At 48.5% G+C, this 14,582-nt stretch overlaps 1 protein-coding gene and 1 non-coding gene across 5 annotated transcripts; one reads left to right on the top strand and one right to left on the bottom strand.

Moving 5' to 3' along the window:
- Positions 1-338: 338 nt before the first annotated feature.
- On the bottom strand, positions 339-481 carry LOC120101278 (small nucleolar RNA SNORA48). Its single transcript, XR_005501652.1, has one exon. It is a non-coding gene; the product is annotated as a small nucleolar RNA SNORA48 (small nucleolar RNA).
- Positions 482-7,378: 6,897 nt separating this feature from the next.
- Car14 (carbonic anhydrase 14) lies at positions 7,379-14,347 on the top strand. 4 transcript variants are annotated; one of them, XM_039103191.1, is made up of 13 exons: positions 7,403-7,443; positions 7,588-7,684; positions 9,862-9,882; positions 10,503-10,524; positions 10,765-10,944; positions 11,610-11,752; positions 11,967-12,062; positions 12,198-12,264; positions 12,416-12,573; positions 12,658-12,778; positions 13,082-13,102; positions 13,197-13,281; positions 13,877-14,347. In XM_039103191.1, the coding sequence occupies exons 2-13, from the start codon at positions 7,679-7,681 to the stop codon at positions 13,941-13,943; spliced, it is 987 nt and encodes a 328-aa protein (XP_038959119.1). In that variant the 5' UTR covers positions 7,403-7,443; positions 7,588-7,678; the 3' UTR covers positions 13,944-14,347. The 4 variants fall into 4 exon arrangements, with proteins under 4 accessions (NP_001103125.1, XP_038959119.1, XP_006233052.1 ...); XM_063282607.1 differs by lacking the exon at positions 7,403-7,443 and adding an exon at positions 9,021-9,081 and having other exon boundaries at positions 7,662-7,684; XM_006232990.4 differs by lacking the exon at positions 7,403-7,443 and having other exon boundaries at positions 7,546-7,684.
- The last annotated feature ends 235 nt before the right edge of the window (positions 14,348-14,582 follow it).

Genomic DNA, 14,582 nt, shown 5'->3' with positions numbered 1-14,582 from the left:
GTGGCAGCCCAGCCTGGGACCTCACTACCGCCCCAAGTGACAGGGCTGCCCACTCACGACAGCCTATGCTCTGCCCTCCAGTTCCATCTCTCCTCACAATGCTCAAGATGCTCCACTTGTCTTTCTTCCTCGAGTCTGACCACCACAAACTCGCAGAGTGTGGTGGTTCCAACTGCAGGCTGGCCACTCGGCTGCATGACATTCTCTGTCCTTGCTGCACCGCGTGGCATGGGTGTCTAGAGCCTGCGAGTGGCGCGCACTGGGGAGAGGCCTGTGGATGACACGGCTGTCTACAGGCCTCTCTTCCTCCTCCCTCGAAGCACTACCAGATTTGATGTTTATGTCTCTTAGGAGTAAACAGCGTTGGCCACCACGCCAAGCATCAAGCTAGGACGAACAAAGGACTGGCATCTGCTCTGCCCCTGACTGACACAAAAATGCCACCACTAACCAAGTGTCTCTTTGCCCATTGCCTGTGGGGTCTTTTCGTTATTTTAAAAAGTCTTTATTCCAGTCACTGGAGAAGCAGAGAGGAAGAGCACAAGTTTAAGGCTAGCCTGGGTAACTTAGTGAGACTCCTATCTCCTAATTAGAAGTAATAAGAAGATTCAGCTAGGGGGCTGGGGATTTAGCTCAGTGGTAAAGTGCTTACCTAGGAAGCGCAAGGCCCTGGGTTCGGTCCCCAGCTCCGAAAAAAAAGAACCAAAAAAAAAAAAAAAAAAGAAGACTCAGCTAAAACTCAGTGTTTAAGCGCCCCCCTGGCCATCACACACAGGGCCCCGGGTTCAATTGGACCAATCTTTTTTTTTTTTTTTTCCGGAGCTGAGGACCGAACCCAGGGCCCTGCGCTTGCTAGGCAAGCACTCTACTACTGAGCTAACTCCTCAACCGGGCCCCGGGTTCAATTCCCAGCTCAAAAAAATATAAAGATAAAAATGAAGCTGAATGGTGGGGGCACAAGGCTTTAAACCAGTCAGTCGGGAGGCAAAGGCAGGTAGATTTCTGCGAATTCAAGGCCAACCTGGTCTAGAGAGTGAGTTATAGGACAGCCAACACGACACAGAGAAACTTTGTCTCAAAAAAAAATCATATACATATATATATATATATATATATAAATGCAACAATAAAATAAATAAAAACAAAGAGGGAGTAAATTGATACACAGCTATCGACTCAGGAATCACTGGCAGAAGAACCTGGAGTTCAAGGCCAGTCTGAGCTGCACAGTGAGACCCTCTTCTGAGAAAGGGAGCCTAAATAAAAACAATAATAAACAAGGGAGTTGGGGATTTAGCTCAGTGGTAGAGCGCTTGCCTAGGAAGCGCAAGGCCCTGGGTTCGGTCCCCAGCTCCGAAAAAAAAAAAAAAATAAATAAAAACAATAACAAACAATACAAAGAAAAGAAAAAAAACTACTATATTGGTGTTTAGTGTGTGCTTGGTGTTAGAACCAGCGTGTGCAAGGTCCTAACTTCTGTTCCCAGTGATGAGGTGAGGGGCCAAGGCGGTCATAGGGGTGAGGAGGAGAGAAGTAAGGAGTGGAGAGTAAATCTTCCCAGTTTTCTTCCGTTCAGCACTCCATAGAAGATGTCGATAGATGTCCGACGATAGAACTCCAGGAGGTGGGAGTAACTACACCCATTGCTCCAGATACTACCTTATGATTTTAAGAAAATGTCCTTAGGGGTTGGGGATTTAGCTCAGTGGTAGAGCGCTTGCCTAGGAAGTGCAAGGCCCTGGGTTCGGTCCCCAGCTCCGAAAAAAAGAACCAAAAAAAAAAAAAAAAAAAAAAAAAAAAAGGAAATGTCCTTAATCTGATCCGAGAGCAGACTTCTAATGTGGGAAGGACTTAGTGTATACCAAAAAGCTCACACAAGGTTTTTCTGTGACATCCTCTAATCACTGTCCTCTACAGATATACACATAACAGTTCTTTGGAAAATAAGAGTGTGGGGCTAGAGGCTGCTCTTGCAGAGGACCTGGGTTTGGTTCCCAGCACCCACATGGTGGCTCACAGCCGTCTGTAACTCCAGTCCCAGGGCATCCTGCATCCTCTCCTGGCCTCTGTGAACAGGCACACAATGCACTTACATATATGTAGGCAAAATACTTATACATAAAAGAAAAATAGTAAATCTTCAGAAAGAAAGAGAAAAAAGGAAAAGAAAAAGAGCTATGAGAATCTTCCTCTTCCAAGGACATGGGTCAGGTCCCAGCACCTAAATGGTGGCTCACAACCATCCATCACTCCAGTTCCAGGAGCTGGGGCTCTCTTCTGACTTCTGCGGGTAGCAGGCACACACATTGCAAATGTATACATGCTGAAAAAACATTCATGCTTTGAAAATCTAAAAAATCTTGAAGAAAAAAAAGGGGGGGGGTGACTGGAGAGATGGCTCAGTGGTTAAGAGCACTGACTGCTCTAGCCAGGAGTCCTGGGTTCAATTCCCACCAACCACATGGTGGCTCACAACCATCTGTAATGGGATCCGGTGCCCTCTTCTGGTGTGTCTGAAGACAGCTACAGTGTACCCACATACATAAAATAAATAAATAAATCTAAAAAAGAAAAGAAAGGGCTGGAGAGATGGCTCAGTGGTTAAGAACACTGTCTGGTCTTCCAGAGGTCCTGAGTTCAATTCCCAGTAACCATATGGTGGCTCACAACCATCTATAATCAGGTCTGGTGCCCTCTTCTGGCCTGCAGGTGCATACATGCAGGTAGAAAGCTGTATGATGTATACATAATAAATAAATAACTGTTAAAAAAAAAAGAAAAGAAGAAAAAGCTGGTGATAGTGTGTGCCTTTAATCCCTGCACTTGGGAGGCAGAGGCAAGTGGATCTCTGTAAATTCAAGGCCAGCCTGGTCTACTTAGTGAGTTCCAGGACAACCAGGGCTTCCTATAGAGAGAAACTCTGACTCGATAAAACTAAAAAATGAAAGAAAAGAAAAAGAAAAATCTTTTCCTCAACAAGTATTGTTAGGGTTTTGCAATGGCGTATCTTGGAGGGTAGGGGCCAAGGTATGTTGCAGAGATCACACCATGAAATAGATCTTATGCAAGAGATGTTTTGGGGGAGGGGTAAAAGTACCTTTTGAAGTGGGGACAGAGACAAGGACAGAGAAGACAGACCAGGAGAACAAGAGATGGATCTGTGGTGATTCGAGGGCAGCCTGGGGATTACCTGATTTCTAACACATTAGTGACCCTGACATTCGAGAGGTGGAAGCAGAAGAGTGAGACGTTAAAGGCCAGCCTTAATCCATCACAGTTCTCGGCCAGTGGAGGTCTTGGGCCTCTTTGACCTGACTTGGGCGACCAATGGCAGACACACATACAGGTGTGCTGGGGAGTCCCAGCAGCAGAGCCTTGTTGCACACACCACAGGTGAGTGACTTTAGCTAATGTCTGTGAGGGTCTCTGTGGGGGCTCAGTCTCCACTGCACACATCTGGAACGGAGCTGGCTGATGCTTTCTGTGTACAACGTCGCACATGTACTCCCACAGAAAGAAAACCTTGCCATTCCCCTAAGCCACGGAAGGCTCTGCCGCCCCCATGGGTCTGAGGCACTGAGCTGTGCTCACATCAACAATGCACACCACTCAGGACTTTGTCAGCTTCCCTCCTGCTTGTGGCTACGGCATTCAGGTTAAGACCAAAAGGTTCAGGCCCACCTGAGCTAGCAAGTGAGACACTGTCTCAAAATAATAATAATAATAATAATAATAATAATAATAATAATAATAATAATAGGCTAGAGAGATGCTTAGTGGTTAAGAGCACTGGCTGCTTTTGCAGAAGACCAAGCATCTCTGTGGTGGCTCACAACCATCTCTACCTCCAGTTCCAAAGGCTCCAACACCCTCTTCTGGTCTAGAATGGATTCTAGGACAGTCAGAGCCATGTAGAGAGATCCTGTCTCAAACAAACAAACAAACAAAAAACAAAGAATAAAATAAAACAAACAATTTAAAAAAGCCAACCAAACAACCTGCAGAACTGAAGAGGCAGGCTAGAAATCTGTATGTTAAGAAGCTTTCCAGGTGACTTTGACACACACCAGGGCTTGAGAGCCAGTGGCACAGAGAAATGCTCATGGAGGGTTGGGTTTCGTTTCTGGTTTAGCCCAACAGCTTTCTTGTCAACCACAGCTGAATTCCTAAATCCCTCAAAATTCACTCTCCACTGAGCATAACAAGGAGTTTGGATGGATGCCTACAGGCTCCGCTGGTCTAAAGGTCTATGAAAGACCAGAGGCAGAATCAAAGTGACTAACTGGTCTCCCAATGAGATTCATTCTTTTAACCCACAGGTATTTACAAACGTAGCGCTGTTCTGTGCATGGAACCCAATTCATAACAGAAAATTTCTTCTTTATTAAACAGCAGTATTTCTGACGGCAAATTTATCTGCCCTCTCTCCACAAGATTCTCCTCCTGCATCAATTGCATTGGAAATCATGAGGCTGACCCAGACGGTTCTGATCACCTGCTCCTCCGGGTCCCCAGTGACTTTAATTTAAGCACCTTTGTATTTGCTGAAGGGGCTTTGGGACTGAGAAGTCAGAAGACAAGGTTGTAGTACTAAATGTGACTGCCTATCAAATTAGAATGTTTCTACCTCCATTATATCACCGCAGCACACAGTAATTAGCTTGTCATTTTGTTTGCTAGCTTTCTGTCTCTTGTTTTTGTTATTAGCTTTTCTAGAAAATTTAATTCCATCTAATCAGTCCCCTCACGGATTGTTGTTTTAATCTGATTCCCTCCTTTATTGAACTCCCTGCACCCCACCATGAAAACTCGGGGAGCTGAGTGGGTTTGCTCAAGGAACATTCTAAAGGACTGAGTTTAAATACCTAAGTTAAGAACTTTTAAGAAAAGATAAATAAAAAGTCACCACACTGGAACAGAAAGAACACTTAGATCTGACATTCATTCACGTTTCACTGCTTTGCAAGGACAGGAGATGGCGCCACATGGCAGCGGAAGGTCTCGGGTATGGTAGTCTTTGGGCCAGGTGCAGGGCGAGAAGAGGTTTTAGGAGCGAGAAGAGCCGTAACGAAACAAAAGAGTTTGAGAAGAAACTGCTTGGAGGAGGTCACAGCCAGTCACCTTTTCTTTTTTCTTCCCCTTTCCTTTCCCTTTTCACATTGCAGTCCCTTTGCACGGACTCCAAATCAACAGAGCTAGAAGGCAATGACTAAAGTGTTCACGTTATCCAAACAAAACATCAAACCCGAGGAGGGCAGTTCTCTCTCTCTCTTAGAAACCAGTTTTGTTCATCTGGAGGGAATCGGAACTTCCGAAGAGGCTGCTTGCTCCAGAGCCTAAGTGTTGACTTGGGGCTAAGATTTTTCTTAAAGACGCATTTTCTTTTCTAATGATTTTATTTTATGTGCATTGGTGATGTGCCTGCATGTATGTCTGTGTGAGAATATCCGGTCCCCTGGAACTGGAGTTACAGATAGTTGTGAGCTGCCATGCGGGTGCTGGGAACTGAACCCATTCCTCTGGAAAAGTCGTGAGTGCTCTTAAGCACTGAGCCAGCTCTCCAGCACCAGGGCTAAAACATTTTTGAAGCAATATTCAATAGTGTGGGCAAAGTCCCCAAACCCTCAGCACCAACTGCTGCTGTCCAGAAGGAATTCCAAGTTTTAAAATTTAAAAATTCGTAGAGAGGCCAGGAGGTGGCGCCAGGCGAGACTCACTTCCTGGGAGACTGAACTTCGGTCGCAGTTGCTCCAGGCGAGCTCTGTCCTGATAGGGGTTATTCTATTCAAACCTCTTCTTTCCTACCTTGTGAAATATGTATCGGTTCTCCTTTTACTCCACCCCATCTCCTTTTAACTTTCCGGATTCCAAGGAAATCTTAACTTGCATGTATATCTCTTTTATTCTTCCTAGATGGGATTGGATGGGGCTTTGGAAAAACTTTAAGACGGGAACTTTGTTTTTTAGGGGGATGAAGTATTCGCAAAGCGACAAAAAGATATATATTTTTTTTAATTAAAAAAATCTTTGCTCTGAGGCTCAGTCACGGGACAGAAAAGCGCCCTGAGCTCCTGTCTCCGCAGGAGTGATGACCCAGCACATGCATTATTCCTGTTCATTTGGCTTTTATCCCGTGCCCTTGTTTGGCTTCTGCTCCTTTGTTTTGGCTATTTATTGCTACTTGTTAGAAGTAAGGAGGGCAAAAAGACCTTACGGAGGTATGCATGCCCTGGAGCAGTAAGTGAAGGTTATGGAGGAGAGATTTCACCGTCTAGCTAGAAATTATCTGTGGTCCCACACTCACTAATGAGGGATTTAGGATGTACATTCCGATCGGGATTTCTAGTCCCGTGGGGGAGCGCACACCAGCTAGCATTCCTGAGACGCCACGCAGCCTCCATGCTCCACTAGCTAACTCAACTCTACCACAACAGGTTTCACTCGGGTCCCAGCGGACCTGCCTGGACCCTTTGTTGGGTGGGCGGGAAGCCCCTGGACCCCTCACCCACCTGGTCACATGGCCTTTCTATGGCCCCTCCCCTCTCTTTCTTTGGAGTCCGCCTTTTTCTCCTGGTGACAGTAATTGTTTCTACAATCACCCATCACTCCTCCTGCCCCGGCCTCTCTGCTAGGGGTCAGTGTCCTCTTCAGTGACAAAAGGCGCCCTAGATCTGGGCTCCCTGGGGAGGGAGGTGGCTGGATCTGGTAGTTAGAATGCTGTCTCTCCCTGGTGCTGTGACAACCCCTCCCCCGCTGTGCACACAAATGGGCTTTATACGGCAAACAAAACCGCACCCCCACCCCAGGCTACACAGGCACGTGGACCTAAGCCTCACCAAGGGAAGGGGGTGGTGACAGGCGCCAGAGAAAGACAGCGTGGAAGACAAATATTCCCCTCGCCCCACTTCTTGCTCGCCACAATCCAGATTCTAAACTTTGGCTTTCCGCTCCCCACCTGCGCCCTGCGCCTCCAACTTCTGTTCTCTCTCCCGAATCTGAATTCTTTCTGGTTCCAACCAGCTCAACTTTTCTTGGTTTCAGAAACAGGTTCCCCACCAGCTGTCCCACAACACCCAGGGATGTGCTCCCCAGGCAGGCGAATGAGAACACAGTGTCCTGGGAGGGAAGGTGAGAAACCCCCCTTCCCTGACCGAGAGTTCCAGGGGACACCCATAGGAGCGGCAGTGTAAATGGCAAGGAAGAGCTCACTCCAGCTGGGCTCCTGAGCCAAGGCCAGGGCACTGGGCTCTGCAGGGCCATCCTGCATGCCTAATCCGCTATTTAAGGAGCTGCTCGCTTGCAGCCCAGGCACCACCCCCCTCCTCACGTACACCGGTTCCGAGCCACCTTAAAAGCGGGAGGCAACTGTGAAGTTGCTAGCCAGTTAGTCGTGTGAAGACCACAGGAGGACTTACAGAAAGGGCAGAGAAGAAGAGAAACAAAGTGAGGAAGAGAGAAATTTATCCTGGGGTCCAGAAGTTCGTGTTAACCTGTGAAAAAAATCAAATCCCTGGAAGTCTGCAGAGACAGAGACAAGAAGAGACGGGACGCCAGAAACTCCTCTCTCTCCCCACCTCTCTTTTCTAGCCCCCAAATTCCTGGCCCCCTGTTCCCCATTGTGAGGATAATATGTTGTTCTTCGTTCTCCTGTTAAAGGTGACTTGGATCCTGGCTGCAGATGGGGGTAGGTACATTTGGGTCTGTGCTAATGTCCACCCGTAGCCATGTGTACTTAAGTGGGGGAGGAGAGGTTTCAGAAAGGGAAGCCTAGGGGCTGGGGAAAAAGGCATGGAGTGAAAGAAAGAATATGGAAGAGGTCCCTCCCATTCTTTTCCTTTTCCTCTCTAGCCCAACTGTTACTGCTATCTCTGCGGCAGGGGAGAGCTAGCCGGAGGCCAGCGTGTGAATACTCAGAAGTGTAGGAAACTCAGCCAGCTTCAGCTCTCCGCGCCGCTTTCCCCACTGCCCTAGTCCCAGGCAGCCCTCCTGCCCTTCTTTGTTTACGCACTCTGCTGGTTAGGGAGAGCAGGGGTCGGAAGGGACACGTGCTACAGTACTGCCCAACTCAGACCCCATTCCCAGCTGATCAAAGGATAACCCCATTACCTGCCAAGGTGCACGGGCAGCCTGTCCATTTCCCTGAAAGTAACACAACTAAACGTTTGCTCAGCTCTTTACACTGTACAAAGGGCTTTCAGGAGCAGGAGTGGGGTGGGGAGACATTTGGGAAACCAAGTTCAGTTGTTCCTCGAGTCCAGGAAGCTTTAAGAATTCCCACATCCTTTTTTGTTGTGGTGGTTATTGTTATTTTTTGTTATTTACTTTTTTTTGAGACAAGGTTTCAAGTGGCCAGACTTGTCTCAAACTCACTATGTAGCTTCGGTTAGACTCGACCTGCTTGCCTTTGCCTCCCCTCTGCATCACCATGCCTGGTTTCTACACCCCTACACCCCGTTTTTGTGCTTCCCAGGCCTCTCACTCTGTGTCTAGCACATAGTAGGTGAGGGATTAAAGTTTGTTGGAAGAACGAGTTGGGAGAGGATTATCTAGAAAGATGGGACCAAGGGATCCAAAAGAAAATGAAGAGTCATAAATCTCTTTTGAGAAGAAACCATTTGGAAAGAGGAAAAGGAGGTATTAGAATCAGCTCATTACACTTCCCAGGAAGGGCAGGGCACCCTCACAAAGCCAGAGAACTCGGGTTGGGGTATCCCACAGAGACAGTGACTGAGTGGGTGGGCTACTGCAGAGTTGCTTGAGCTGAGGAATGTACCAGCGTGGACAGACCAAGGATTAGCCCCTGAACATCTTACCCGTGTGAGCAGTTAAAGGAATAGCATTGTACCACATGCTTACCCCAGCTCTCAGGAGGCTGAGGCAGAATTGCCACAAGTTTGAGGTCAGCTTGAACCACACCGTGAATACTGAGCCAGTATAGACTACATAGCAAAATCATGTCTCGAACAAAATAAATAAAGGACTAATAAAGAGGAAAAGGAACTTAGGAATTTTTTTTCCAGTTTCTAGATTTAAATAGTACAAGTCAATCTACAAGAGGACTACCTTTTCTCCTTGAAGCAGGTTAGCCATGGGGGTTGAGGTGGGGGAGTCGATCCACAGACCCCTAGCGTTTTGGCCAGAGACAGAACTGCATGAGATCCTGGCATGTGACCCGGCTGGCAGCTCTCCTCTCTACACACAATGCTTCACTTTCTTCCTGTCCTTGCCATTCTGGCTGCTTGTGCCCACCCACCACCCTCAACCTAGAATAGGCCCTACCCCGACTCCTGCCTTTCTTGAGCCATCTGAGCCTGAAGGAGCAAAGAGGTTTGTGGCGGGGCTGACCACAGCTACTGAGAGCAGAGAGGAAGAATTCAAACTTTCCCTGCGGGTGCCGTGCCCGTGCAGTGATGCACCAAGGCAAAGGACTAAGCCCCTCATCTTCAATAGCATTGCCACACACTGAACTTTTCCCCCTCGGCTTCTTCTGTTCTCTATGTTTCCAAGCCCTCTGCCCACACCCTCACTTTACCCCACCCCAACCTTCTAAGTGTTACACTGACTTGGCTCCAGATGGAAAAAAGTAAGGGTTGGGCCGCCTGCACATTTGGATCCAGGTTAATTTTAGTCTCCCAGCTTTATCTCTTCCTTGCTCCTCCCCCTTTACTCATTGGCCACGAGGGCGGCCTGGCTGGTTATTTTAAATAGGACCCCCGACCTTCCTACAGAGGTGTCCAGTGTCAGTACTTCACTTGGAAGCACTGGAGTGGAGGTGGGGAAGAGAGAGCAGAAAGGAGGAGGCGTAGGAGGGAGAGCAGAGCGGAGGCTGCACTGGCCCCAGCCCAAATCACTCTCTTACAGGTCACCATTGGACATATGAAGGTGAGATTGGAACTCCAGATGGACTGGCTCTCCTATCACCCTGGGGCCCCTCACCTGGCATGAAGACTTGTCCTAAGGAAGGAAAAAGCTTTTCCTGAGCTTTACCCACCAGCTCCTCTTTTCCTTACTACACACACACACCCTGGGGTTTACACACGTGGCTGCTAGACCCCGCTGTAATCATTAAATCCCACATCTCCTGATTCAGCAAAAAAGCCAATGTGTCCTCCGTAAATCCGTGTGGAAATGAAGAAGACTGGGCGGGGAGAGGCACATGAGCTTGGCTGCCATTCTTTTGGCTCTCTTTCTCCTAAATAGTCCTACCCCCAACCTGCCTCTGAAACTGGACAGAGCCTGAGATCAGGAGGAAAAGGCTGGCAGGATATGTGACTCCAGGGACAGTGAAACTCAATCCCTCTGAACTTCTGATTAATGACCTATCCGGAGTCAAAGCAAGGTCCAGTGTGAGAGTAAAAAATGAATGATAGAAAGGGTATCTGAACCCCGAGATTACTACAGGGTCCCCCAAAGATACTCCATCTGTTAAGGGCCATTTGTCCTCTGATTCTTCTTCTCCAAGAACTCAGGCTCTCTGTCTGTTTCCTCTTCCCCTCATTCAGCTGCACTGGTCTGAAACTACAGGTGAGTGAGAGCTACCACTCTCCCACTTACTAGAGTAGCTGAAGGATCATCTCCCCTGCTTCTGGGGAGATGCGGGGTGCTGCCACCTAGAGTGCAGTGGGGACTCCCACCTCACCCAGCTCCACTCAACTGGGTGGTGAGAAGTGGATTTCTACTTCCACTACAACATGGGATCGGGTTACAAAAGGGTGGTTGGGCTGTAGGTCTGGACAAACGTCCATGGTAACTTACCTCCACCAGGCCCACACGGTCAGGACCATTGGCCAGCCTCCTATCCTGAATGTGGAGGCAATGCCCAGTCCCCCATCGATATCCAGACAGACGGTGTGATATTTGACCCCGATCTGCCTACTGTGCAGCCCCACGGATATGACCAGCTTGGTACCGAGCCTTTGGATCTACACAATAATGGCCATACAGGTAAAAGACTGGGCTCCAAGTGACTGGAGGTTCCAGTTCAGATCTTAAAGAGCCAGGGGAAGCCAAATGGTAGTGGCTCATGCCTTAGTCCCAGCACTTGGGAGGCAGAAGCAAACAGATCTCTGAGTTCAAGGCCAACCTGGTCTTACAAAGTGAGTTCCAGGACAACCAAGGGTACAAAGAAAACCCGATCTTGAAAAACACGAAAACCAAAAAGCCAGGGCAAACAGAGTTCTAACTTGTAAAACACCACAGACCTAACCATTAATGAATGTGGATTTTAGAATGAGATTCAGAGCTCAGCAGTGGTGGCACACTCAAGATCCCAGCACTCAAAAGGCAGAGGCAGGTGGATCTCTGAGTTTGAGGCCAGCTTGATCTACAGAGTGAGTTCTAGGACAGCCAGGGCTACAGCCTGCATACAAAGGAACCCTGTCTCAAAAACCAACAAAACACCGAGGTTCAGGCTCTTGCAGCTAAGCTGGGATTGGATGTCTGCGACCAAGTTCAGTGCACAAGCAGTTGTCACAGCACTGACTCAATCTTAGCAGCAGAGAGGCTTCTTGGCTAGAGAAGGAGGAGAACCAAATGTCCCAAGTGGTGGCAAGTGGTGGTGGAAACTGCCCACATTCCTCTGCCAACCCTAGCCTGCTCTTTCTTCACAGTGCAGCTCTCCCTGCCCCCAACCCTGCACCTTGGTGGACTGCCCCGGAAATACACAGCAGCCCAGCTCCACCTGCACTGGGGTCAGAAGGGAACCCTAAAGGGATCAGAGCACCAGATCAACAGTGAAGCCACAGCTGCAGAGGTACCAGGGAACTCACACTGGGACACGGATGCATGGTTCGGTCCAGTGGCTCTCGAAGAAAGCATCTGGACCCTTGAAAAGTCCTATTGACGAGATAAGACGCAGCTTTGGGGGCGGAGACTTAGACTGAGCGGCTGAGGTGCTGATTAAAACCAAAGCCTTAGAGGGAATGAAGAAATGTTTGGTAACTCGGTCTCCTTATGCCTTCCTTCAGCTCCACGTGGTCCATTATGACTCGGAGTCCTATGGCAGCTTGAGTGAGGCAGCTCAGAAGCCTCAGGGACTGGCTGTCCTAGGCATCCTAATTGAGGTCAGTAACCCCTAACTCCTCTCAGCTCTAACCCTTTCTTTACATCCCTTAGGCTTATCTCATCACTGGCCTCTCTAAAGTTTACCCCAAACACTTAGTCCGAACACATGCTCCTACCATGCGTTCCCTTTATAGGTGGGTGAGACTGAGAATCCAGCTTATGATCACATTCTGAGTCATCTGCATGAAGTAAGATACAAAGGTGAGCCCTGAAAACCTACAGTGAGAATTCAACTGCAGGGAAACTTTCAAGACCTGGCCGGAGAGGCTTGGGGAGGGGTGCTGAGTAAGCAGTGGGTTCTGCTTAGGGGAATCCTGTCCAGGAAGGCTGACCCTTGCTCCGCCCTCTCTAGATCAGAAGACCTCCGTGCCTCCCTTCAATGTGAGGGAGCTCCTCCCCCAACAGCTGGAGCAGTTCTTCCGCTACAATGGCTCGCTCACAACCCCCCCCTGCTACCAGAGTGTGCTCTGGACAGTGTTCAACAGAAGGGCCCAGATTTCAATGGGACAGGTGAGGGGTGACAAGGTGAATAGACGCTTTAACCTTAGATCCTTGCCAATGCCCTGGGGTGAGTTCCCTTCTTCTGCTCCCCAGTTAGAAAAGCTTCAGGAGACACTGTCCTCTACAGAAGAGGACCCATCTGAGCCCCTTGTACAAAACTACAGAGTGCCCCAGCCTCTCAACCAGAGGACCATCTTTGCTTCTTTCATCCAAGGTGATTTGCAGGGCTCAAAAGAGATGGGAAACTGGGGACCTCAAAGGCATGAAATAGTGGGCCCCTGGGAAGGAAACGGCTGAGGGGAAAGGGTTCCAGTACATCCCTGGACCAGGAATCACCCCCAGGAAAGGACGCCCTAGCAGAGCTCTTTTTTTTTTTTTTTTTTTTTTTTTGGTTCTTTTTTTCGGAGCTGGGGACCGAACCCAGGGCCTTGCGCTTCCTAGGCAAGCACTCTACCGCTGAGCTAAATCCCCAGCCCCCTAGCAGAGCTCTTCTAACCCACATTTTCTTCTTCTGCAGTGGGACCACTGTATACCACAGGTAAGATGGCCCTATGTGGCAACATGAGGGGGACCCCAGCAAAGATGGAAAGCCTCAGGACCTGTGAGGCTGACTGACATCCTTGTCTCCCCAGGAGAGATGCTGGGTCTAGGTATGGGAATCTCGGCTGGATGTCTCTGCCTTCTGCTGACTATTTATTTCATCGCTCAGAAGATTAGGTGAGATCCTACTTTCTGGTCCTGCAGTGTTTATTTTCTACTAAAAGGCATTCTCAGAGGTTGGGTGGTGGCAACGCACACTTTTAATCCCAGCACTCACAGGTAGATCTCGAGTTCAAGGCTAGCCTGGTCTATAGAGTGAGTTCCAGGGCAGGCAGGGTACAGAGAAGCCCTGTCTCAAAAAAAGGGGAAAAAAAAGCATTCTCAGCCAGGAATGGTGGTGCATAACTTTAATCCCAACACTTGGGAGGCAGAAGCAGGATGATCTCTGTATGTTCAAGGCCAGCCTGGTCTACATAGTGAGATGACCCACTCTCCCCCGTACCCCAGTGAAAGTTCTGAGGCTGCAGCTCAGTCGGCGGAGTGCTTTCTGGGCATGCTCAAAGCCCTGGGTTTGAAATCTAGCACCACATTAAACCTGGCACACTGGCACATACTTATAATCCCAACATTCAGGAGGTAGGGAAAAGAGAAAATTTAAGGTCATGATTATATACTTATTGAGTTCTTTAAAAAGAAAAAAAAAGTATTTACTATTCTACTTCTACTCACTTAACATACTAGTCACTCCCATGATCACTGCTCCCCTTTCCAGGAGGAAGAGGCTCGGAAACAGGAAAAGTGTGGTTTTCACCTCTGCTCGGGCTACCACAGAGGCATGAACTCTGTCTCGAGATGCTGCAGATATGGATGCCTTCCTCTCATACCTGTCAGGGAGCCTCTCTAAGAGGGTACAGGCACCGGACTACCAGTCATAGGCAGGTTCATTCAGGTATAGAGAGATACCACCTCTCTATACACGAATACCAGAGAAGCGAGGACCCCAGTTCTTCAAGAAAGGGCTGAGTCTTTGGCCTTTCAAAGCTGTAGATCAGGAGATCCCTGTTTTAGTGTTTAGTTATGAAGAAGCTGAGGACAAGCTCTGCCGCCCTTCGCCTCACACTGTCATGTTCCCTCCCACATATACACCTTGTAGTTTTTCCCTCTAGGAAAAAAGGGCTGCTAATAGGGTTTTAATTATTTTTTGCTCAATATATGTTTGAAAATTAAAAGGTTTTGACCTTAATTCTGGACTGTCTTTTGTGGCTTTCAAGGGTGGGAGCATTGCTCCGTCCTTTGAATAGCAGAGATAGATGCAGAGAAAGAAAGCGGGGATTAGTAACTCCTATATCCTGTTCCTGCACAAGGGAGATGCCTCCTGGGGAAAGTTAACTCAACCTCCACAAGTTACACCACCAACCGGTGCTTCTTTCACCACACCAAAGCTTCCAACTGTGAATGAACATCGGGTGCTAGGCTAG

The sequence above is a fragment of the Rattus norvegicus genome, chromosome 2 (genome assembly GCF_036323735.1).
Source record: "Rattus norvegicus strain BN/NHsdMcwi chromosome 2, GRCr8, whole genome shotgun sequence".
In the NCBI taxonomy this organism is placed as follows: domain Eukaryota; kingdom Metazoa; phylum Chordata; class Mammalia; order Rodentia; family Muridae; genus Rattus; species Rattus norvegicus.
This window is presented reverse-complemented; position numbering and strand designations above follow the sequence as displayed.